This window comes from Thalassophryne amazonica, chromosome 6, assembly GCF_902500255.1.
Source record: "Thalassophryne amazonica chromosome 6, fThaAma1.1, whole genome shotgun sequence".
Taxonomy (NCBI): domain Eukaryota; kingdom Metazoa; phylum Chordata; class Actinopteri; order Batrachoidiformes; family Batrachoididae; genus Thalassophryne; species Thalassophryne amazonica.
In genome coordinates this window covers 60,354,380-60,381,088 of record NC_047108.1, presented here as the reverse complement: position 1 = coordinate 60,381,088, position 26,709 = coordinate 60,354,380, and the positions used below count along the sequence as shown (strand labels likewise).

The 26,709-nt window shown below is 42.6% G+C and overlaps 1 protein-coding gene across 1 annotated transcript in view; it reads right to left on the bottom strand.

The window, feature by feature from the left end:
- Positions 1-26,709, bottom strand: part of LOC117512248 (sortilin-like) — a 132,719-nt gene that overhangs the window by 90,024 nt on the left and 15,986 nt on the right. The window contains exon 2 of the mRNA XM_034172250.1: positions 12,772-12,831. Coding sequence (XP_034028141.1) covers positions 12,772-12,831 — 60 coding nt within the window. The remainder of the gene's footprint in view (positions 1-12,771; positions 12,832-26,709) is intronic.

Genomic DNA, 26,709 nt, shown 5'->3' with positions numbered 1-26,709 from the left:
AAATTCTATTCTAGAATTAACAGGAAGCCAATGAAGAGAGGCCAATATGGGTGAGATATGCTCTCTCCTTCTAGTCCCCGTTAGTACTCTAGCTGCAGCATTTTGAATTAACTGAAGGCTTTTCAGGGAACTTTTAGGACAACCTGATAATAATGAATTACAATAGTCCAGCCTAGAGGAAATAAATGCATGAATTAGTTTTTCAGCATCACTCTGAGACAAGACCTTTCTAATTTTAGAGATATTGCGTAAATGCAAAAAAGCAGTCTTACATATTTGTTTAATATGCGCTTTGAATGACATATCCTGATCAAAAATGACTCCAAGATTTCTCACAGTATTACTAGAGGTCAGGGTAATGCCATCCAGAGTAAGGATGTGGTTAGACACCATGTTTCTAAGATTTGTGGGGCCAAGTACAATAACTTCAGTTTTATCTGAGTTTAAAAGCAGGAAATTAGAGGTCATCCATGTCCTTATGTCTGTCAGACAATCCTGCAGTTTAGCTAATTGGTGTGTGTCCTCTGGCTTCATGGATAGATAAAGCACTGTTGCCATTTAAGGCAACAGTGCTAATGTTCTCAAATAATGTTCTGTTATTATGTTCTCAAAACTACATATTTTCATATGACTTTATATGACATCTGAGGGGAAATAAAGATCATTTAACTATGTCTGGTTTTTGAGGTTTTTTGCCAGACAAACACACTGAACAGACACACTGAAAAAGGTCTGTTGGATTTACCTGACTTAAATATGTACACTGGTTGTACATGATCAGAATGTGCCCAACAGACATGATTTTTTTTAATGTATCTAATTAAGATACATAAAAAATTATGTTATTCAGACACATTTTGATCATGTGCAACCAATGTACATCTCTTAAGCACTATGCAGTTATGGCTGTTGGAAGGTTTTTTATATAAACAGTCATTCTGATTTGCATTAGCATGACATGCAGATTCAGAATAACGATTTTTCATCATGAAAAATTCTTAAATGAAGGCTGTTAGGGGAAAAAGTAACATTCAAACATATGCACCAGAGATCTTCAAACAGTACACACCAAACAAAATGGCTGAATGAACTGACCTCCTTCTTCATCAACATGTATGAAGACCATTTCATCATTCGCTGCCAAGATAGAGTAGAACTGCTCATGACTAACAGCTGGCAGCTGGGCCATGTTCCATACATCACCTTGATCCACTGACACGTGGATCATTCGCAAAGTTCCCTACAGACAAGAAGATGGGGGAAGGAGGGTGATAAAAAAGAGAAAGAGATTGAAAAAAGACCAACAGTGAGACAGAAATATGGAGGCAATGTGCAAGAGAAAAAATAAATAGACTTGTGCAATCTACTTAGCACACACAAACACTACTTACAAGTGTCTAAAAAGTACTGATCTCCTTAACATTTTACATGTTTTTGTTTTATGACATTAAACCAACATCAAAGCAACTGGGGCTTCTTTTGATTTTTTAAAAATTATATTCTTCAATCTGAAAATGAATCTCTAACATATTTATAAAGCCATGAAAACACGTTAGTTTGCCAGCAAACCTGTCCGAAACTGAAGCCTACACTCATTAACAGTGCAATTTTAAGTTATTTTTATTTTGTTTTTGTCTTTGTGTATAGTGTGTAGTTGTGATGACCTACATCACCTAGATTATGTGCTATAGGTCAAGAGCATTTCACGCCTGCTGAGCAGAAGCAGAGACAAGGCAAAACAAGAGGTTTACCTGCACTGGAGGTACAAACAAAAGGACTCGCATATGGATCAGGATTCATTAAGATGATAACGCTTTTCCATAAAATGCTCAAAGAAGATCAAAATCGGTATTTACACCTTAACTCAACAGGCTGGTGACTGCCTGCGAACCTGAATGTGAGATTTAATGGCTTGCTAAATGACAGTCGTGAAAGTCCAGAACAAGATCTGAACAAAGGTTCATGTCAATGGTTTGCAAGCAGATTCCACAGCCAGAGAGAGACCAGCCAGTGATGTCACCATGTCTCTCTACTCTGATTGGCTGTAACCCTCATGCAAAAATGGATTTGCATGATTCACAGCAAAAAATAAGGAAACAGAATGTGACTTCTTGACATTTAAAAATAGGTCAAGGTCCGCCATCTTTGAACTTGTCCAAGGTCTGTGTCCCAAGAATGTTCACTGTGAATTTGTAGACCCTGGCAGTAATAGGACTGGACTTATGCTGAGTACAGACAGACTAAATGGACTGAAGGACACAAAGCCTTCTCAATACCCGATGGCCATATTTTGATGACCTCAGGTAAAAATGTTTGAAATAGTGCATTTAAGATGAGCCAAAAATCACCGAGAAACTCTGGCAATTATTACATAAGTCCACCTCCCGAATGACGAACTACTCCCATTTGAATACGGCTAAAGAATAAGAATGTAGTTCATAGTAAGGAAACTAAATCTCAGTGCATCATATCAGAATGGTATTTTTAATTACTACTTATATTGCCAATATGCTGAAATCTCAAAATATTTCTCTAAATTCTACAAATCCTAAGGCCCAACTTTTAAACAAATCACATACCCCATCATATCGCCTCAGTGAGACATACGTACTGCATTTCAAATCAGACTAAAACTTTCTTACATAATGTAAAAAATTTTGAATCTAAATTTTTGCCCAGTTATGCATGCTCATGTTTCTGACAATGACGTAAACATACACTAACCTTGCCTGTCATCACAGAGGCAAAATGAAGCGTCCACCCATGCCAAAGGAGTAAATTTTATTGCTGATAGTCTTGACAGTTTTTCCATGGTCTGTTGATCTCTTTAGTTCAAGCATTCCCCTGTCAACTAAAAAAGAAGAAGAGGAAGTGGTAAGTCCTGTACAGGTACTGAACACCATTGGACCTGTGCTTATCCCTGAATAACTTAAGAGTGAAGTGGAGGAGAGTCTGCGACTCCCCGTGGACAAAATGCCAGTTTATCACAGGTTACTTTCCCAGCCTAGGCTGGTATCCATTTATAGCTAGATGAAGTTGGACAAGAGACATACTAGAACCATAAAATTCATAAAGAGCATCAATGCTGCTTATAAAATTGACAAAGGAATTTGAGACTAAAACATAAAAATAAGTAGAAGTTCTATCTTTATCTGGTCTTGATCATTTGGTATATTGATACCATGTGGCATTCTAATCAGTCAGACATTTTTGGATGCATTTGTTACTTCCTGTATCACATGAAATTAACATTTCAATTCACAGTATTACTCTTGAACCAATCCAAATTCCATCAGGTCAGGTCTGGAACTATGCAGTGATGAGACATGTTGCTACATCAAGCATACTACATTTGGACAATTTATGTAATTGTGAATCTACATCAACATTATGGACTTGAAATCAAAAACAACCAAGCTTTGCTTATTGTGTTGACTTTCAACTTCTATTCTAGGGGTTTAACAAAAACACAATGCATTCAGAATTTAGGAAGAAAAGTGGCTGTAAATGTAATAATTAGTATTAACAATAATCCTTATCTGTAGTTTGTCCAAATCTTACTGGCTATGAAAACAAAGCCACTATGTTTACAAATGGTTTTAATGTTGTAATGATACATTTTTGTTAAACCCCTTGAATCTGCAAACAAACTGCAGTACAAGCACATCCTGATTGTTTCATTTAAACTCCATTGTGACGTGTACAGGTGCAAGACAAAAAGTACACAAAGACCTGTGTCACTCTACAAATACTTATGTGCCTAATTTTGCTTCACGTCACAAGGAAATATAAAGTTTTGCATCCAACATGTTTAAATGGATATAAATTGAATGTTTAAAATGTCAACAGCCATTCAGTGTTGGACACTGCCCCATTTACAACTGCAAAGACTCTCTTCCACTCACATCTAATGAGTAAACATCATCTGTCCAGCATCCCCATTAAGTGCTTTTTCACAAAACAAGTTCAGTTACTTAGCTGCCAAAAGTTTGGTAAGTGAAAAGTATGTGTCAATTAACATCCAAACACACATCAGTGATTCACAATACATCTGCTGGCTTTTTGCGATCTACAAGGTAACAGACAAGAACTTTAAAAATGCACTTTTCATTTAATTGTATCCTTAAAATATTATCACTTACTGCAGGATCCATTAACATGGGCAGTGAAGAAAAGTGTGCTTTTTCTTCCCCTATAAAACAGAGCAGAATATAATAAGGATTAGCCAGACTTTACAGCTCAAGGTGTATACAGATGATGTAGGCAAAATTATATAACCAGGTTGGCACAGTAGGAGATACACTCCAAAAACAAAACAAACAAGTGAGTGCTTTACAAACCCCATTCACATTAGTATACTGAGAATATATCAACAACACATAACATGATATTTGGTGACATGCATTATGATGTGTTTCCATGTAGTAATATCAGAGGGCCTGGAAATCACGCATATTCACAAGTGGTTTTGCTACCACATCCATTGGCAAATTGCAAGCCTCGACCTATCCAGGCTAAGGAGCCTCCAAAAATTACTGACATTCTCTTCCAGGTATTTTGATGTAAATGAAGGCCAAAACATAATATTCATACATTCATCCCACGTCTTGCCTTAAGAAAATTGACTATGACAGTGATGATTTACTGCAAATTCGCCAAACAGCACATAGAAGAGGAAGCCAGCATTACTTTTGTTGCTTCTGTTCATCAACTTTGGACATCTATATTATAATAACCAAGTGCGTGCGTGTGGTTGTGCATGGCTTCGATCACGCAAAAACCGTTTGGCATACTTATGTATTTTGGGTCAAGAATGAACACTAGGGTTATGACAAATCTCAAATTTATTAGCCTGGGGTTATAAATGATGAACTTCTACCTAAAACTCACAAAAATGACTTTGGTCTTGCCAGACCTTGAAAAACCTCCCGCACCTAAGACAGTTTCATATTTCACATTAAAACACAGCAGCTCTAACACTCTTTATTATATGTCAGTTTTACATGCAATACACATGAGGAATACATGAAAATGAGTATATATAGCATTTGTAGTGTTTTTACTAGTGTTTCAGATTTGTGTATTAGTGTTAATAAATTTGCTGTTATGATATTTGTCTGTTTTGCAAGGAGAACGAACCTCCATCAACTTTACAGCTCTCTCAGCTACAACCCCTGGCAAACATTATGGAATCACCGGCCTCGGAGGATGTTCATTCAGTTGTTTAATTTTGTAGAAAAAAAGCAGATCACAGACATGACACAAAATTAAAGTCATTTCAAATGGCAACTTTCTGGCTTTAAGAAACACTATAAGAAATCAGAAAAAAAAAATTGTGGCAGTCAGTAATGGTTACTTTTTTAGACCAAGAAGAGGGAAAAAAAATATGGACTTACTCAATTCTGAGGAAAAAATTATGGAATCACCCTGTAAATTTTCATCCCCAAAACTAACACCTGCACCAAATCAGATCTGCTCGTTAGTCTGCATCTAAAAAGGAGTGATCACACCTTGGAGAGCTGTTGTACCAAGTGGACTGACATGAATCATGGCTCCAACACGAGAGATGTCAATTGAAACAATGGAGAGGATTATCAAATTCTTAAAAGAGGGTAAATCATCACGCAATGTTGCAAAAGATGTTGGTTATTCACAGTCAGCTGTGTCTAAACTCTGGACCAAATACAAACAACATGGGAAGGTTGTTAAAGGCAAACATACTGGTAGACCAAGGAAGACATCAAAGCGTCAAGACAGAAAACTTAAAGCAATATGTCTCAAAAATCGAAAATGCACAACAAAACAAATGAGGAACGAATGGGAGGAAACTGGAGTCAACGTCTGTGACCGAACTGTAAGAAACCGCCTAAAGGAAATGGGATTTACATACAGAAAAGCTAAACGAAAGCCATCATTAACACCTAAACAGAAAAAAACAAGGTTACAATGGGCTAAGGAAAAGCAATCGTGGACTGTGGATGACTGGATGAAAGTCATATTCAGTGATGAATCTCGAATCTGCTTTGGGCAAGGTGATGATGCTGGAACTTTTGTTTGGTGCAGTTCCAATGAGATTTATAAAGGTGACTGCCTGAAGAGAACAGGTAAATTTCCACAGTCATTGATGATATGGGGCTGCATGTCAGGTAAAGGCACTGGGGAGATGGCTGTCATTACATCATCAATAAATGCACAAGTTTACGTTGATATTTTGGACACTTTTCTTATCCCATCAATTGAAAGGATGTTTGTGGATGATGAAATCATTTTTCAAGATGATAATGCATCTTGCCATAGAGCAAAAACTGTGAAAACATTCCTTGCAAAAAGACACATAGGGTCAATGTCATGGCCTGCAAATAGTCCGGATCTTAATCCAATTGAAAATCTTTGGAAGTTGAAGAATATGGTCCATGACAAGGCTCCAACCTGCAAAGCTGATCTGGCAACAGCAATCAGAGAAAGTTGCAGTCAGATTGATGAAGAGTACTGTTTGTCACTCATTAAGTCCATGCCTCAGAGACTGCAAGCTGTTATAAAAGCCAGAGGTGGTGCAACAAAATACTAGTGATGTGTTGGAGCGTTCTTTTGTCTTCATGATTCCATAATTTTTTCCTCAGAATTGAGTGATTCCATATTTTTTCCCTCTGCTTGGTCTAAAAAAAGTACCCGTTACTGACTGCCACAATTCTTTTTTCCTGATTTCTTTTAGTGTTTCTTAAAGCCAGAAAGTTGCCATTTGAAATGACTTTAGTTTTGTGTCATGTCTGTGATCTGCTTTTTTTCTACAAAATTAGACAACTGAATGAACATCTTCCAAGGCCGGTGATTCCATAATTTTTGCCAGGGGTTGTACTATGTTGGAGCGAGGCACATCAGGGTCACACTCACCACTGCTTCCTTCCTCACTATCACTGGATTCAGAGATAACCGTTTGGCTTGTCGAGGGTTCTGATGTGTGTTTGGCCCTTTTTGATGGATGGATTGTTGACATAGGAGCCACTTTCACAGTTGTATATCCCACCCTGCCTCCTGATTTAATTTGTCTTTTGTACAGTTCTTTGTCCTCACTACAAAGCCAATTTCTATTTGTTTTTGTAATATCGAACAGATGAGCAAGATTTTCTTCAAATTCTGCATTTGGTCGCTTTCTGTGTTTTTCAAAATGTGATAAGTTTGTCAACCTTTGCAGACACTTGTTGTTTGGAAAGAACAGGAAAATTCAGCTTCTCCCAAAGCTCAACAATTCCTCAGATATTTTTTCTGAGTTGGTCATGTCGTCCTTTCAATTCATCAAAAATTCCCAAGAATCTTCCAACGATATCTCTGTTGGAAGGCACAACCCATAATGTTTCACTCATATCTTGTTTTAGCTCTAGTATACAAGGACGGCACTTTGCTTGATTTCAATATCTCTGTTGGAAGGCACAACCCATAATGTTTCACTCATATCCTGTTTTAGCTCTAGTATACAAGGACGGCGCTTTGTGCTTGATTTCAATATTTGTGCTCATTTTTCCTCAGCTACTTCCACTGCTGATTTTGACATTTTACTTGCAAGCACGTATTTCCAAAAAGAAGAACTCAACAGCAGATCCTCCAAAGCAATACTGCAAAGAAAGCAAAACTGTATGAATGATGTGATGTGAACAACTATACACTGGTGTAAATGCTATGAACTACAAAAGCAGAACACTGCAATAGATCAGCTCATCACATTATTTATACATTTTATTTTATCTGTTATCAATTTTATCTAGTTTACCTTTATTTTTATTTCTTTTAATTATGTTTATTAATATATTTTAGCAATATTTATTTGTATATATTTCTTGATACTTGTTCATTCTTTTCTTATTACGTTATTTTTAAATAGTATTGTGTAAACTCGTATTTTTAAAAGTGATGTGGTGCTAGGTACGGAAGGTTTTTTCATGATCCAATGAAATAAACTTCAAAAAAGTGATCTATGGGTAAAAGTTCATCAAATGCAACATCAGGAAAATGAAAGTTTTGAAAAAGGTTTTGTAGTCATAACCCTAATTAAATTGTGAAAACGGAAAGTTGACAGGACAAATATTTTTTACGAAATTAGCAATTTTAGCTAACCAGTAAACAATGGATATTGTGCTGCAATGCACCATGGGATTTCAGGGTTTTGAGGTTTTAAATGTTATTGTGGTTCATGTTAGTTTAACAGTGTTGTTAGTGTTATTGATTTATTGTGTTTTTGTAGTTCAATTGGTTTAGCCAGTTTAGTAAAGTGTTACATTGTTCTAACCATGAGTGGGTTAAGTCTCATGTTGGTACCATGAGTGTAATGTGTAGTGGTTTTAATGTCTTCCAACACATCTCGGTTTGTCAAATTAAAAGCACCTGCTTACAGCAGTACAGACAAACTGGACAGCTGACATTTGACATTTGGTATGCTGATGTATTTTGTGTCAAAGATGAACACTGCAAAAAGGGAACATTGATAAGACTAATATTTTGGAGAAGTTACGGATATTGGCTAACAGTAATTAATTAGATTACCCGTTACTGAAAAATATATGCTGTTTGTAACGGCATTTATTTAATGGTATTATTCCCATCACTGATCACCACCAGTAAGATGTTTTTGTTATAGGTCATCACATCTCTGGCTGTCAGGAAGAATGAAACAGAGTTATAAATGTAACTAAAGTTCTATGAATTCTGGGATGTTGGCAAGAAGATTCCGTAAAAGACAGCTGCTGTGTCCCAGGCACTTGATCAGGCTGCTTACGTCAAGTAGGTAACGTGTGACTGTTCTTATTATGCCTCGACCTCTGCAACTACACATGCTGTACATCCAGGTCATACATGCCATTTCTGGCAGTCATCCAGAAATCATAGAACCCAAATAACATTCAGAACTCTCGATCTCATTGTACAGACATGGTGTCTTCCTGCTACCAATAGGATGACATGAAACCACTGCACTAGTCACAACCGTCATGAGGTTTTCAGATGGGTGAATGTTTTGAGATTTGTTGACGTCTTGATCGTACCACCAACCTTGTGTGGTCATTTGTCCAAGCCAAGGGCCACTTTCAGACAAACATCATGCTCAGTATCATCCAAGAGGTTATAGAAACTTTGTGGTTTGGTTTTATAGCTTGTCTTGTGTTTGGCTCACGCACCTTGAGTTATCAAATGCATCAAGTGTGCAGTCATGCCCCATCGAATCATGTGCATTCTACCAATACTTACAACTATTCCGACTTCAGAGAACTCATGTATCACATGAAATGACCCTTTTTGTGGCCTGTTCATATCACCTGCTTTGTTTTTATGAATGCTACATTAAAAGCTGCTAAATTTAGTGTCATGTACCAGGATATTCCTCTAAAAACAACGAGAGCCTGTGACAGTTTGGGCACAGCACAGCTAGTCAAACAGTCACCAGTGTTTTACTGTCTGTTTTACATAGGTGCAGCATCACTGTAATTTTTTACAGAGCCATTCTCAAAATGTTTGCCTCAGTCAAAAGATGGCTCAGTATTTTTACAGTCTTATATCTTAAAACACTAGTACAAGCATTTATTAGCTCAAAGTAAAGGACATCAAAGCACACACTTCAGATTACAGTATTACAAATACAGGGTTCTATTTCTCTTTGCTTCAATAGTTTCCCGAAACATGCTGACACAAACTTGGGGTTAAAATACACAATAATTTCAATGTTTCATCTCTTATTGTCCAGCTCATATGAGCCATTTAGATTATTGAATTAATAAATGGACTGCATTTATATAGCGGTTTTCCATCTGCATCAGCCGCTCAAAGCGCTTTAATTTTAAATTATTGTCAAAGCTTCAAACAATATTAGTCCAACTTTCCGCTTTCGTGGCATTCATCCTTGACCCAAAATACATAGGCATACCCAAAGGCAAATATCAGCTCTCCACAGGTTCTCCATGATCAAAGGTAACCACACACACACACACACACACACACACACACACACACACACACACACACACACACACGCCACTTCGCTTTGAATATATAGATGATTTACTGCTCCCTCCAGGAATGGCATGCGAGTCCAGAATGTAATTATCAATGTCTATTGTTCACTGTTAGCTAATATCCTTAATTTCTCCAAAAATATTAGTCCAATCAACTTTCCATTTTCGCTGCGTTCATCCTTGACCCAAAATCCATAAGCATACCAAGTTTCTCTGTGATCAAAGCCATACACATGCATGCACTCAGAGGGCACTTGGCTTTTAATATATATATATATATATATATATATATATATATTATTATATATATAATTATATACTCAACAAAAATATAAACGCAACACTTTTGGTTTTGCTCCCATTTTGTATGAGATGAACTCAACGATCTAAAACTTTTTCCACATACACAATATCACCATTTCCCTCAAATATTGTTCACAAACCAGTCGAAATCTGTGATAGTGAGCACTTCTCCTTTGCTGAGATAATCCATCCCCCCCTCACAGGTGTGCCATATCAAGATGCTGATTAGACACCATGATTAGTGCACAGGTGTGCCTTAGACTGCCCACAATAAAAGGCCACTCTGAAAGGTGCAGTTTTGTTTTATTGGGGGGGGGGATACCAGTCAGTATCTGGTGTGACCACCATTTGCCTCATGCAGTGCAACACATCTCCTTCGCATCATCCGTGAAGAGAACACCTCTCCAACGTGCCAAACGCCAGCGAATGTGAGCATTTGCCCACTCAAGTCAGTTACGACGACGAACTGGGGTCAGGTCGAGACCCCGATGAGGATGACGAGCATGCAGATGAGCTTCCCTGAGACGGTTTCTGACAGTTTGTGCAGAAATTCTTTGGTTATGCAAACCGATTGTTTCAGCAGCTGTCAGAGTGGCTGGTCTCAGACGATCTTGGAGGTGAACATGCTGGATGTGGAGGTCCTGGGCTGGTGTGGTTACATGTGGTCTGCGGTTGTGAGGCTGGTTGGATGTACTGCCAAATTCTCTGAAACGACTTTGGAGACGGCTTATGGTAGAGACATGAACATTCAATACACGAGCAACAGCTCTGGTTGACATTCCTGCTGTCAGCATGCCAATTGCACGCTCCCTCAAATCTTGCAACATCTGTGGCATTGTGCTGTGTGATAAAACTGCACCTTTCAGAGTGGCTTTTTATTGTGGACAGTCTAAGGCACACCTGTGCACTAATCATGGTGTCTAATCAGCATCTTGATATGGCACACCTGTGAGGTGGGATGGATTATCTCAGCAAAGGAGAAGTGCTCACTATCACAGATTTAGACTGGTTTGTGAACAATATTTGAGAGAAATGGTGATATTGTGTATGTGGAAAAAGTTTTAGATCTTTGAGTTCATCTCATACAAAATGGGAGCAAAACCAAAAGTGTTGCGTTATATTTTGTTGAGTAAGCTGTTTGCTCATGGTTTGTCTCCAATAATTTATGTATAGTGACACAAATACCAACAAAGGTTGTTCAATTTTTCAATTTCTTACCATTTTACTACACACACCGAGTTATGGATGTTTCTCCAGCTGCTACCAAAATTTTCAGACAGCCACAGATCATTCTGGCAATTAAAAAAGTTTAGAAAAGAAGTTATAGTTCAGCTGTGAGGATACAACTGAGAAGGTTAACACTTTGCAACTGCTTATACGCGCACACACACACACACACACACACTACATTCATTAAAAATGTGCACTATGCAAGCTTTGGGAGCAATGGGGGAGGGGGGGATCTTCTTCCTAGGGAAATATGACGCAGCCTGTACAAGCAGTTTTAATTTTAAAACAAGCAATGGTAAAAGTATGTCATACTGTTAAAGACAGATTTATAACCACCACTATCAAGAACAGAACCAAATCAAAACACAGCTTTTAATTTTCACAAATCCTTCACTGTTAAAGACAGATTTATAACCACCACTATCAAGAAGAGAACCAAAACAAAACACAGCTTTTAATTTTCACAAATCCTTCACTGTCTAAAGTACTTACATTCTTGCTGATGGCCACTAACACATTAGAATCTTCAGGGTCATATGTAACCGGTGATACGGGGAAGAAGGGTAGGGCATGAGGAGTGAAACTCTTTCCAAAGTCACTGGACACAAAAATCCGTGACAGGTAGAGTCCGGATAATTCCCCAACCAGGATCACCTACAAGGCATACCATTATCAGTCCCTCTGATGACAATAACGTGAGACAAGTGTAGCTCTGCATTTTTTAACAGTGGACAAGATGCAAGTGTTGCAAAATTTTCACCACTAAGATGTGATCAGGTCACTCACTTTTCCAGAGTTCTCAGGGTCTATAGTAATGCCATAGTCTGTTCTGATGATGGTGTTGTTGATGGGGTGGTGTCGTCCTGGAAAGACTTCCCATAGTTCTCACTGTCAGGCAATGGATTTCAGCAGAATTAAACACAAATGACATATGAACCATGTTTTTTTTTTCCTCTCAAAAGGTGAGACTAACATTTACCTTCGATATAGTCTAGACTGTCCAGATCTTAACAGGAAGAGTGGTGCAAAAAGTTGTCAAAGCCAGGATTACCTGCCAGAAAGGAATATTCAGCTTTAAGCAAGTGAAGCATAGATTCAATTATTGGGCATGAAATTCTGACATAAAAGCAGTATGTAATCTATAAGTGAAGCCAGTTTTACTCACATTAAACCCAGTTTTCTTGTTATGCTAAGGAACAGAGGAGCAGCATGAAACCGTGAGAGAGAAAAAAGAAACACTCACCCCTTTGCCATCTCCAACCCAGGCTAGTGACACAGAGACACTCGTGTCCCTAAAGACAAACTGAAGGAAAACAACAGGGAAGAAAGAAAAACCCCACAGCCTTATTACTTGTACTCGTATATGACATACATACAGTACAGACCTATATATGCTACCAAGTCAAACACTTGTACGGGAAAGAGAGTACATGAGGTGATTATTGGATAATATTTTGACATAACTGTGAAAGAGAAGAATGTCTCTCCCTTGATAAAATATCTGAGCAAAAGCCAGCACATTATAAAAGACACAATCATTTAGCATCTTGCTAGAAAACTGAGGATGGATGAGTATCACATGAGGAGTATCACTTGAAGGTAAAGTCAGCTGCAACATTTTGGCCGTGCCACATTTTTCTGGACATAACCCAGCATGCAGGTGCGTCAGCGCTGTGGACTCCAGCAGCTGTCAAAGGCCAAGGGGATGCCCACGTTTCACTTGGCTACAGCAGATACTGCATATTGTTACTTTTGAGAGATCGGGATGGACCGTTTGTTTGCCTGGGTGGTTGCCATCCAGGATCTGGAACAGTTCCGTGGTGTCAGATGCCGCAGTGTGCCACACCAAAGCATGCTCCCAGACCTGATCTAGAAAACTAACCACACAGTTACACCATGAACTCTATTTACTTACAAATTGTGTACTTTTGGCTTTGTGCACCAATTTTCACTTCACTAAGGGGTTATTTTTGTGGAGACTCAAAATCCAGTGTAAGCTGAGTCAGCTGATATCTTCCTGGCATGTAAATGCACTTCGTTCATATTGTATGTTCAGCGTGTTTTTTTTTTCATGCCAGTACAGCATGTACTATGCAGACAAGGAACTTGAACTCAACTCAATGTTTCCATATATTTGTGGGAATTGTGTCTGGAATGTTGCACAGAAAACAGACTTCTCAGAACTGTATCCATTCCTTCTACTTTCCCGATAAAACATAGATGAAGCAGAAGTAAGTCCTACAGACCCAGAGGCCCCGTGGTGCCCATGCTCATCTCCAGATTCTCCCTGTACAGGATGTTAGGCTGATGCAGATTACTTCCCAGTCAAAGCCTGTACCCATGTACAGCTGGGTGGAAGACAGTGTGACAGTGTTTTGTCCAAAGACACAGGCAGACAGGTAGCATGATAAAACAGGGAGTCCACCAAAAATCTGAAAAATAAACTCCTGCTATAAACAGAAAAAGCAATTTACAGACTGATGCTGAAAGGTGTAAATAAAGTAATTAAATCAAACTTTCCAACCAGCAAATGCCTTTAATGGCAGATCAATATAAAATCAAAAGTCATACTTTAATGGTACGAGTTTTGTAACCAGGATACCACATTATGTCACAAATGCAATGAATTTGTGGGAGTGTCAAAACTCGCCTGCTATTCTGGTTCATACAAGCACTGTGCCACTAACACACACAGACTGGCTGAACTGGAATATTGGTCTTAGACTGTGTTGAATAATCAGAATCACCTGACAGTGGTGCCATAACAGTAGAGTACACTAAAAATGCAGATTTGTGAACAAACTCACAAAATGATACCCCTGTGCTTCCATACTAGCTGCTTGCATGTGTTATACATGGATGGTGTGAAAAACCTGACGATAACAAAATGGTAAACTTCTATACATATAAATAGAAAATATAATGTATTTTAAATAACAACAACATAAGTCTAGTTAGTTTCCCTTGAAGATGGCGGCCACTGTGTGTGGTTTCGCTGAAATCATAAAGTAGTTCAGAAGTTGTGTTTATAAAGTCAATACCCAGTGATGCATCAATTAAACAAAAAAGTCACATTATCTTTTGTTTGGTTATATAATGTTTAGGAGGGATGCTTTTCCAGGACAAAATGTCATTGTCTGTATGGTGCAAGTGACAGACAAAGCCACAGAAAACTCACATATGCAGTGAAATACAGATGGAGGCTTTTAAACTTGGTTTGTCTTCATGCTGAAATGTATGTTATCACTGTGTTTTGTACTGATGCCAGTGTTACTAGATGTGGGTGCCTCCTTGTGTACAAGAATCAAAGAGTTCCTCCCAGAATGACCACAATAAGTGAGTGTGGGAACATACATTTCTTCACACCATGACCAGGAAGATGAGTACCGTATTTTCTGCACCATAAGGCGCACCGGATTATAAGGCGCACCCTCAATTAGCGGGTACTTAACCCTTACAAAAGGCGCACGCTAAAACATATAGTCTAAAAAAAAAAAAAAGGTCACGGAAGCAAAACAGTGAGTTCATTTGAACTTTTAACAACTTTGAACTACCGGTATTTAACAATATGTACTCACATTTTTTTATTATGGTTCTGTCACAAATCCATTCAAAGTCTTCATCTTCTGTGTCTGAATTGAACAGCTGGTCCTTCTAGCTGTGGCCACCTCGCTTTGTTTTCTACGGAAAGTCCGTTTGGTCTTTTTAACCTGGCGCAGTTCATTGTTCCTTTTTTCCTCTCGCAGCTGCTCTATTCCCATGAACAACCGCGTAACTGATAGCCTGTAGTTTGAATTGTACCTCGTAAGCATGTCCTCTTCGCTGGCGCCATTTCGGGGGTCCTTAGACAAACAAATGTTGTTTTGCAGGATGCCTGTAGTATACGGTAACTACCGGAGGAGTGGCGGAGGTAAGTGTACGTACCACGGACTCTTCTCTGATTGGTTTATCGCTGGCAGCGTACGTACTCTACACTACCAAGCGTACGTATGTTACGTTATTATGTAATGTTCTCCAATTGGTTTATTGCTGGCCAGGGTACGACTCTACGCTGCTAGCGTACGTACTTTACGTATTACGTCCTTGTGTCAGCGGGAAATGGTCCGATATTCCGCCGGTCAAAGACAACGTCGGTCATTTTTACAGATTTTGGAATTCAGTGCGCACATAAGGCGCACCGGATTATAGGGCGCACGGCTGATTTTTGTGAAAATTTAAGGGCTTTTAGGTGCGCCTTATGGTGCGGAAAATACGGTAACATGAGTGTGGTGGACAGGTTTGTGGAGTGGTGTGGACTCAACCACCTGCAGCTCAACGTATCCAAGACGAGGAGCTGGTGGTGGACTTCAGAAGACGGAAGGACCTGTCTGAACCCAGTTACCATCAATGGAACTTATGTGACATTATAGATTACTACAAGTCACTGGGTGCCCACATAGACAACAAACTGGACTGTAAAACATAGATGCTGTGTATAAGAAAGGTCAGAGGCTGACTGTACTTCATCAGGAGGCTCAGATCATTCAATGTCTGCAGAAATATGTTGCAGATGTTTTATCACTCGGTGGTCTCCAGCATCATCTTCTACACTGTAGTGTGCTGGGGCAGCAGGCTGAAGGCAGCTGACGCAAACAGACTCAACAAGGTCATCAGGAGGGCTGGCTCTGTCCCGGGGGTTAGGAGTCTGTGGTGGAGCTGTCAGAAAGGAGGATGTTGAGGAAGCTTCTCAGCATCCACCCCCTGCATGCCACACTGATGTCCTGTCAGAGCACCTTTCAGCAAAAGACTGAGGCCACCGAGGTGCACCACAGAAGGTCCTCCCTACCTGTAGCAATAAGACTGTATAATTCCTCCCTATTCTGCAGGATGATACATAATGAACAGAGTTATTCAGAGCTATGTGCAATATTATTGAACATCTTGTGCAAATGCTGTCCAGTCATTTCATATAAATTGTTGTACTTATTGTTAAAAAAAAACACTGTTCACTGTTTTGGTACTCAGTACTCAGGTACTCACAATTCGCCAAAGCATCATTACACCCCTATAAGCAGTTGCCAAGTACATAAATACATCATAATTCATGATTATGGTTTGGGATATGATAAGGTTTGCGTAGCAAAACTATTAAGTGTGGATTTATCTATTGTGCATACGAGGGCTGTCAAAGTATAGGTCCTTTTATTTTTTCAAACACTATATGATTTCATTCATATGTTTTTACGTCAGACATGCTTGAACCCATCGTGCGCATGTGTGAGTTTTTCCACACCTGTCGGTGACGTCATTCGCCTGTGAGCACTCCTTGTGGGAGGAGTCGTCCAGCCCCTCGTCGAATTCCTTTGTCTGAGAAGTTGCTAAGAGACTGGCGCTTTGTTTGTATCAAGATTTTTTCTAAACCTGTGAGACACATTGAAGTGGACACGGTTCGAAAAATTAAGCTGGTTTTCAGTGAAAATTTTAACGGCTGATGAGAGATTTTGAGGTGATACTGTCGCTTTAAGGACTGTCCCCCGGTGCGAGACGTCCGCGCAGCACTCTCAGGCGCCGATCGTCAGCCTGTTTCAAGCTGAAACCTCCCCATTTCAGGCTCTATTGCTCCAGGACGTCGTGAGAGAACAGAGAAGTTTCAGAAGAAGTCGGTTTCAGCATTTTATCCGGATATTCCACTGTTAAGGAGATTTTTTTAATGAAAGACGTGCGGATGGTCTGCGCGTCGGACGCAGCCGGCGCGGTGCGGCGGCACAGGATAAACACCTCCGTGTTGATAACCATTTGTAAATCCAGGCGGCTTTTGATGGCTTTCAGTGGAAGTGAGTATATGAGAAATTGTTAAACAGCTGGACATGTTCCACACTTGTCCTTAAGGCTTCCAACAGAGGTGTTTTTCCTGTTGCGGAGCGTCGCGGCGGCTGCGAGCCGACGCTGGCAATCCGTCCGCACGTCTTTCATTAAAAAAAATCTCCTTTAACAGTGGAATATCCGGATAAAATGCTGAAAACCGACTTCTTCTGAAACTTCTCTGTTCTCTCACGACGTCCTGGATCAATAGAGCCTGAAATGTGGAGGTTTTCAGCTTGAAACAGGCTGACGACGGCGCCTGAGAGCGCTGCGCGACGTCTCGCACCGTGGGAAGTCCTTAAAGCGACAGTATCACCTCAAAATCTCTCATCAGCCGTTAAAATTTTCACCGAAAACAAGCTTAATTTTCGAACCGGTCCACTTCGATGTGTCTCACAGGTTTAGAAAAAATTTTGATCAAACAAAGCGCCAGTCTCTCAGCAACTTCTCAGACAAAGGAATTCCGATGAGGGGCTGGACGACTCCTCCCACAAGGAGTGCTCACAGGCGAATGACGTCACCGACAGGCGTGGAAAAACTCACGCATGCGCACGAGGGTTCAAGCATGTCTGACGTAAAAACATATAATGAAATCCATATAGTTTTTGAAAAAAATAAAAGGACCTATACTTTATTGACAGACCTCGTATGTAAGTCTCTTCAGCAGCTCACTTGTTTTCACTCAGGGTCGCCATAGCAGATCCAAGGTAGACCTGCATGTTGATGTGGCGCAAGTTTTACACCGGTAACCCTGATGTAACTCCACATTACATGGAGAAATGTGGCAGTGGTGAGGCTTGAACCAGGAACCTTCCACAATGAAACTAAGTGCATTAACCACCACGCTTTGTACATATGCAACTGGAACTGAAAAAGCAATGACCAAGACAGTTGCGGAGCTACAATTTCAATTTAATTTATTTAAAAAGGGACCATGTGCAATTAAAACATAAATGTTACCATTTGATGCATTGCACCAGAGTTAGCCTTAGGCTAATTTGCATCTGTAGTCCCTAGACACGAGTAAATATAACATATATAAAAACATCAAACATCACAAATAAATACAACACAAAGAGCATTAAACATCACTCAACAGATAAAAACAGAGTAACACTATGTATTGTACATAAAATGCCATTCACAAGCACACACACTACATAATCATAAGGTGTAGCAGCATGCACAGCACACACTACACCCAGTCACACACACACACACACACACACACACACACACACACACACACACACACACACACACACACACACACACACACACACACACACACACACACACAAACCACACACTTGTCTTAAAAAAAATTTAAAAAAGAAAGATGAGCACTAACATCGTAGTGGGTGCATTGTTGTGAGAGTTATAAATGTTTTTTGATATTCACTTTAAAATCACCAAATGAATTACAATTTTTTATGTTGTCTCGGAATAGCGTCTGACAGCTGCAAAGAAAAGTCTGCCTGCCCAAATGCTGAGTATCAAAAGGGTAGGACACAGTCATGTATGGAAGCTATTCTAGTGGACCTTACAAAGCCACGGTAACCGACAAACAGGCCAAGCCTTTTAAGATTTTGTAAACAGCACATAGATTTGAAAATATCCTACAATTTTCAAAAGTTGTTAGATTGTACTTGTGTAATACGTTACAGTGGTGATACCTCAATGGCTTTTTGTCAAAAATTTTCAGAGCCTGTTTGTACAGGGATTCTAAGGGCCTAATTGTTGTCTGGCTAGCCTGGCACCAGCAAGTGATACAATAGGAAATATGGGAAAAATTAATTCATGCAAAAAGATCTTGGCAGCCTCAGTTGATAGAAAGGATCTAATTTGTCTAAATAGAGCCAGGTTATATTTAATAGTTTTTGTCATTTTTTAAATGTTTATTATAGCTCAAATTTGGATCCAGTAACACACCAAGATTTTTGAATTCAGTGACAATCTCAATTTGTTTCACCCCAAATGCAGACTTTTACATCTGAGATATTCAGTTTTGTTTTGGAGAAGAACATACTTTTAACCACCCAGCCACTCCAACCAAAGCATTAGTTAATTTTTCAGCTGTTGTTGAGCTGACTGTGCATGGGTATATAAAACAGTGTCATCAGCATAGAGTTGCATCTCCACGTAATGACAAAACTGTGGAAGGTCATTAATGTAAAGACTAAATAGTCATGGGCCTAACACAGATCCTTGTGGTACACCCATTGTGCACTTCAAGTAGCTGGAACATACATCTTTAATTTTCACACACTGCCTCCTACTGGATAGGTATGATGATATCCACACAAGTGTGTTAGCTGAAAGATTAAAGTTGGAGCGTTTGGATATAAGAACTGTATGGTTAACTGCAGTGGTGGGCACAGATAACCAAAAAATTAACTTTGATAACAGATAATCAGATACCTGAAAAGTTATCTTTTTTTTCCCCAATTATTTTTATTGAAGTTTTTCCATATAACAGAATTTTAACAGCGGTACACTTCACTGGGGTGTAGGTAAAACATATTGCCATCATGATGTACATATATGCATGAGTGTACTCAATGCAATATACATATATGCAATTACAGAAAAATAAAACAAGAACAGATAACAGAACCAATAAATAAAAATAAAATAAAATAAAAAGACCTGCGAAAGTATAAATATGTGACATATAGTACAATGAAATGCTTGCGAGGACCATTAGGAGGAGGGCTGTCCAAATCCAAGGGGTTTAATTAATTGATTTATAAATAGTGTTTAACTTTTTTCATAGTAGTTAATAAAAGGTTGCCAAATTGAGTAAAACAGCTGTTCTTTTTTTCTCAGAGAGAATTTTAGTTTTTCCAATTGCAAGTACTGCATAATTTCTCTTAAAAGGTTTTGATGAGTAGGAGGGTTCTTATTTTTCCAATTAAGCAAAATTAAGCATCTTGCCAGAAGTAGCACAAAACATAGCGCATTGGTTTGAAAATTATTTAGGCTTATCCCGGTAGGAACAACACCAAATAATGACATTATTGGATCAATAGGGAGTTTCTTTTTGAAAATTTCAGACAAAGTGTCAATAGTTTTTGTCCAATATGGGTTGATGATAGGACAGTTCCAAAATATATGTGACAGTGAAGCTGGAGAGAACCCACAACGTTCACAGGCAGCATTTACTCCTGGAAACATCTTGGTCAGTTCTTGTTTAGACAAGTGTAAGCGATGAAGGATCTTGAACTGTAGTAGTCCATGTCTCACACAAGCTGAGGAGGAGTGAACTCATTCCTGGGCTTCAGTCCATTAGTCTTCTGTGATGTTTATTCCCAAGTCTTTGCTCCAAGCATCCTTTATGTGATCAAGTGATATTGTACATTCAAACTGTGAAAGGTTGTTGTATACCTTAGTTATCGATCCCTTTTTTAGTGGGTTGTTTAAAAGTATATTATTCAAGGGATATTCGGAGGGTTGTGTTGTGTGGGCCGCTGAAGAGGAGGTACTGCTGGCCCAACACCAGAGGGCGCCCTGCCTGAAGGCGGGCTTCAGGCACCAGAGGGCGCAGCCGCCTCCCTGGAACACTGACAGTGACAGCTACCACCCATCAATCATCATCATCATCCTCCTATAAAGGCCGGACAGCGACTCCACCTCCCTGCCGAGAAATCAGCTTACCCGACAGGTAAACTCTCAGCTGATCAGTGCCGCACGCGCACAATTTACAGCTAAACTTGTCAGTTGTAACGTCTTTGCATCTGAGATTGTAGTTGTAACGTTCTTGCATCTGAGTGTTTGCAGCTATATCCTTTTGGTATACACATAGCTGGTTGCTGAGTTTGTGGATGTAGGGAGGAGTTGGCGTTCCCGCTCCTCTATCCAAAACTCGAGTGTTACATAAGGATCTGCATGTACTCTGAGTAACTGAGTTCAGGAGGTGGAGGTTTTTCCACCAGAAGGAACTGTGCTTGTGACTGTTTACTGGGTGTTTCACACACCCACATAAATTGTTTGTGCTTCCTGCCAGCAGTACCCGATCCGGCAGCTGGAGGCAGTGGCCACCTGGGGACTCAGGACTTGGCAGCTCCGGTGTGTTGCAGGTCTCCGTTGGCAGTGGAAATCGTGTGGGGCTCTTCTCTGGCTCTTCGGCTCTTCTCTGGACAGGCGTCTCCTATCCTCGAGCCTGCCCACACGTCACCTGTTGTTAAATTGACTGTTACCTAAAGTTGTATCTGTATTCCGTTGTGCACATTTTCACAACATTAAATTGTTACCCTTTTTGGCATTTTCATTGTCCATTCATTTCCGCCCCCTGTTGTGGGTCCGTGTCACTACACTTTCCCAACAGGATTTCTCGGCCATCATCATGGATCCCGAGGGGCGTCAACCATCGAGTGAACCACCAATGGAAACGCAAGGTGCATAGGTGCCAGCAGGAGGCGTGTTAGGTGAGCTGCAGCAGATCTTAACCGCCTTCACTGCTCGGTTGGATATTAGTAACCGAGCAAATGTGATACTCAATCGGAGGATGGAGGCTCTCACTGCTCAGGTTGAAGCGCACGCGCAGGGCGCAGCTGCAGCACCTCCTCCTGCTGACCGGTGGCGAATACAGACATTCCAATGGTCGTTCAACGAACCCCCCCCCCATAGCATACATAATCCCACCAGAGCCGTACAGAGGTTGTGTTGAGACTGTGCGCAGACTTCCTGATGCAGTGTTCGCTCGTCTTTGCACAGCGTCCCGTCATGTACGCGTCAGATGCCAGCCGGGTGGCTTATGTTACAAATTTGCTTCGAGGAGAGGCATGCGCCTGGGCTATGCGCTCTGGGAACAGAACTCACGGCTTCTATCAGCATACATTGAGTTTGTAAGGAAGTTCAGACAGGTGTTCGGTCAACCTAATAGAGGTGAGGACGCTTCAAGTGTGCTGCTGTCGATAAGACAGGGGTGTCGGAGCGCGGCGGAGTATGCAGCGACTTCCGCATCGCGGCAGCGAGACCCCGGCTGGAATGCTGTTGCGCTACCGTGCCGCCCTTTGTAAACGGACTATCTCTGGTCCTTAAGGAGCACCTGGTGGCAAAGGACGAGCCACGGGATTAGACGGGCTTATCGACCTGGTAATACGGTTAGACAACCAAATTAGCCGAACGCCGACGGAGCAAGCGAACGCCGTGGTCAGGCATGAGCCGTCCCTCTTCCTCAGGGTCCGAAAGGGAGCCGTCTTCCCCCACGCTCCAAAAGCAGGGCACTCACGTGATGCCAGCTCCCCCTGCTGACGTTGCTAGGGAAACGAGCAGGGCCAAAAGGAAATCAGATCAGAGACAAAGGAGGCTGGCCCGTGGGAAGTGTTTTCATTGCAGCTCAACCGAGCACACGCAGAAAAACTGCCCCAAATGGTCAAAACAGCAACACTCGCCCTTAGAGACTGGGCTAAGGGTAGATCATAACACTCACGCGGGGAAACCCCGTGAATCCGCACGCATCCCAGTTACGATCCTGAGTGGGGATCTAACCCGTGACGTTCCAAGCTTTGGTTAATGACGTCTTGCTGGACTTCCTGCATCGGTTCATCTTTATATACCTTGACGATATTCTCATCTTCTCCCCGGATCCTGAGACTCGTGCAGCATGTACGTCAGGTCCTGCAGCGGTTGGTGGAGAACCGGCTGTTTGTGAAGGGTGAGAAGTGCGAGTTCCACCGCACTTCTTTGTCCTTCCTGGGGTTCATAATCTCCTCCAACTCCATCGCCCCCTGATCCGGCCAAGGTTGCAGTGTGAGAGAATGGCCCCAAACCACAAGCCGTAGGAAAGTGCAGCAGTTCCTCGGCTTTGCAAATTTCTACCGGAGGTTCCTTAAGGGCTACAGCCAGGTAGTTAGCCCCCTGACAGCCCTAACCTCCACTAAAGTCCCCTTCACCTGGTCGGATCGGTGCGAAGCCCGCGTTTAGGGAGTTGAAACGCCGGTTCTCGGACTGCCCCAGTTCTGGTGCAGGCTCGATCCTAGCCGCCAGGTTCGTCGTTGAAGTGGATGCCCTCTGACTCAGGGATAGGAGCCATGCTGTCCCAGAGCAGGGAGTCCGATAAGGTCCTCCACCCTTGTGCCTATTTTTCCCGCAGGTTGATCCCGGCAGAACGGGACCTATGACGTGGGGCAATCGGGAACTCCTTGCGGTGAAGGAGGCTCTTGAGGAGTGGAGACACCTGTTGGAGGGAGCTGCGGTGCCATTCACGGTTTTCACGGACCATCGGAACCTGGAGTACATCCAGAACGCCAAGCGTCTGAACCCCAGGCAAGCCCGCTGGTCACTGTTCTTCGGGCGTTTGACTTCCAGATCACCTACCGTCCCGGGACCACAGAACCAGAGATCCGATGCCTTGTCCCGGGTACATGAAGAGGAGGTCAAAAACAGAGCTGTCAGATCCTCCGGAACCAATCATCCCCAAGTCCACTATCGTGGCCACCCTCACCTGGGCCGTGGAGAAGACCATCCGGAGGCCCTGGCACAGAGCCCAGACCCGGGGACCGGCCCGAAGAACCGACTGTACGTCCCACCAGGGTCCAGAACTGCAGTCCTGGACTTCTGTCACGGTTCAAAGCTCTCCTGTCACCCAGGGGTGCGAAGAACCGTGGCAGTGGTCCGGCAGCGCTTCTGGTGGGCGTTCCATGGAGGCCGACGTCCAGGAATACGTTCCAGGCCTGTACCACCTGTGCCAGGGGGCAAGGCGGACCACAAGAAGACTCGAGGACTCCTCCAGCCGCTTCACTGTGGCCGTCATCGCTCCTGGTCGCACATCGGCCTGGACTTTGTCACGGGCGTCCCGCCGTCCCAGGGCATGACGACCATTCTCACGGTAGTGGACCGATTCCCCAGCGGCCCACTTCGTGACCCTCCCGAAGCTCCCAACGCCCAGGAACCGCAGACCCTCCGGTCCACCACGTTGTACGTCTGCATGGGATACCAACTGACATTGTCTCGGATCGTGGTCCTCAGTTTCTCCTCTCACGTCTGGAGGAGTTTCTGCAGGGAACTGGAGGCCACCGTGAGCCTCTCTTCCGGGTATCATCCACAGACGACATGGACAGGCAGAGCGGGACGAAACCAGGAACTTGAACAGGCCATCCGCTGCTGTGACCTCCGCGCACCCGGCGGCCTGGAGTGACCATCTGGCCTGGATCGAGTATGCTCATACACAGCCAGGTGTCCCTCTGCACCGGCCACTCCCCATTTGAGGGGTGTTTGGGTACCAGCCCCCATTGTTTCCAATGGTGGAGGGAGAGGTCGGTGCCCCCTCGGTCCAGGCCCACCTACGAAGATGCCGTCGGTTGTGGCGCACCGCCCGCTCTGCCCTGTTGAAGGCCCGGCGTTCCCCGGCCCCTGCATACCAGCCCGGCAGGAGGTGTGGCTTTCAACAACGGACATCCCCCCCCAAGTGGACTCCCCTAAGTTGAAGGACCGATACATTGGACCATTCAAGATCCTCAGCCCGGCCGCAGTGAAGCTGGGAGCTGTACCTTCACTGCGGATCCACCCGTTTTTCATGTTTCACGTATCAAGCCACACCACACCTCACCCCTCTGCACCACCGGACCGGCGCCGCCTCCTGCCCGGATCATCGATGGGGGCCTGCTTGGACGGTTCGCAGGCTCCTGGATCCGTCGAAAGGGCTGGCGGTTCCAGTATTTGGTGGACTGGGAGGGGTATGGACCCAAAGAATGCTCCTGGGTGAAGAGGAGCTTCATCCTGGACCCAGCCCTCCTTGCCGACTTCTACACCTGCCACCCGGACAAGCCTGGTCGGGCGCCAGGAGGCGTCTGTTGGGGGGGTCCTGTTGTGTGGGCCACTGAAGAGGAGGTACTGCTGCCCACCACCAGAGGGCGGCCCTGCCTGAAGTGCGGGCTTCAGGCACGATGAGAGGCGCAGCTGCCTCACGGGAGCAGCCAGGAATGACAGCTGTCCCTCATCACCACCTGACCAGCTGTCACTCATCACCACCTCATCACCATCTTCATAAAAGCCGGGCAGCAACTCCACCTCCCTGCCGAGATATCGTTCTACACTCAGGTAAACTGCTCAGCCGTTTTTGAGTCTTTCACATACGGTTTTTTGCTTCTGTATTGTTTGCAGTTGTTTCTGTGAGTGCTTGCAGCTGGAGGCTGGGTTTGGTGGTTCGTGGAGGGCTTGACGTCTCGCTCACCCACGCCAAACTTCGCTAAGTAACTCACTGATACTGCACGTGCCGGTGTTTCTGGATTGGAGGTGGAGGTTTTCCCTCCGTTTGAAACTAAGGACTGTTTGCTGGGTGTGCACACACCCACCATAAACTGTTCTGCTTCCTGCCAGCAAGTACCAGATCTGACAGCTGGAGACGGTGGCCACCTGGGAACTCAGGACTTGGCGGCTCCAGTGTGCTCCAGATCCGTGGGCAGTGGAAATCGTGTGGGACCCGGCTCTTCTCTGGACAGACGTGTTCTGTCCTCGAGCCTGCCCACACGTCACCTTTGTATATTTGACTTGATTCCAAATCTGCTATTGTCTGTATTCCGTTGTGCACATTCACAACATTAAATTGTTGTCTTTTGGCTCATCTATCGTCCGTTCATTTACGCCCCCTGTTGTGGGTCCGTGTTACTACACCTTCACAACATTTGCATCTGAGATCGTAGTTATAACGTTCTTGCATCTGAGTGTTTGCAGTTATATCCTTTTGGTATACACACAGCTGGTTGCTGAGTTTGTGGACGTAGGGAGGAGTCGGCGTTCCCGCTCCTCTATCCAAACTCGATGTGTTACATAAGGATCTGCATGTACTCTGAGTAACTGAGTTCAGGAGGTGGAGGTTTTTCCACCAGAAGGAACTGTGCTTGTGACTGTTTACTGGGTGTTTCACACACCCACATAAATTGTTTGTGCTTCCTGCCAGCAGTACGTGATCCGGCAGCTGGAGGCAGTGGCCACCTGGGAACTCAGGACTTGGCGGCTCCGGTGTGTTGCGGGTCTCCGTTGGCAGTGGAAATTGTGTGGGGCCCGGCTCTTCTCTGGACAGGCATCTCCTATCCTCGAGCCTGCCCACACGTCACCTGTTGTTCAATTGACTGTTACCTAAAGTTGTATCTGTATTCCGTTGTGCACATTTTCACAACATTAAATTGTTACCCTTTTTGGCATTTTCATTGTCCGTTCATTTGCGCCCCCTGTTGTGGGTCCATGTCACTACACTTTCCCAACAGGTTGATTGGGAAAGGAGGGAAAATTTGTCTTTGTGAAGCTACGAATCTGCAGATATTTAAAAAAGTCTCTATTATCAATGTTAAATTTATGCTTTAGCTGGTCAAATGTTGAGAAAATATTATCAGTAAAA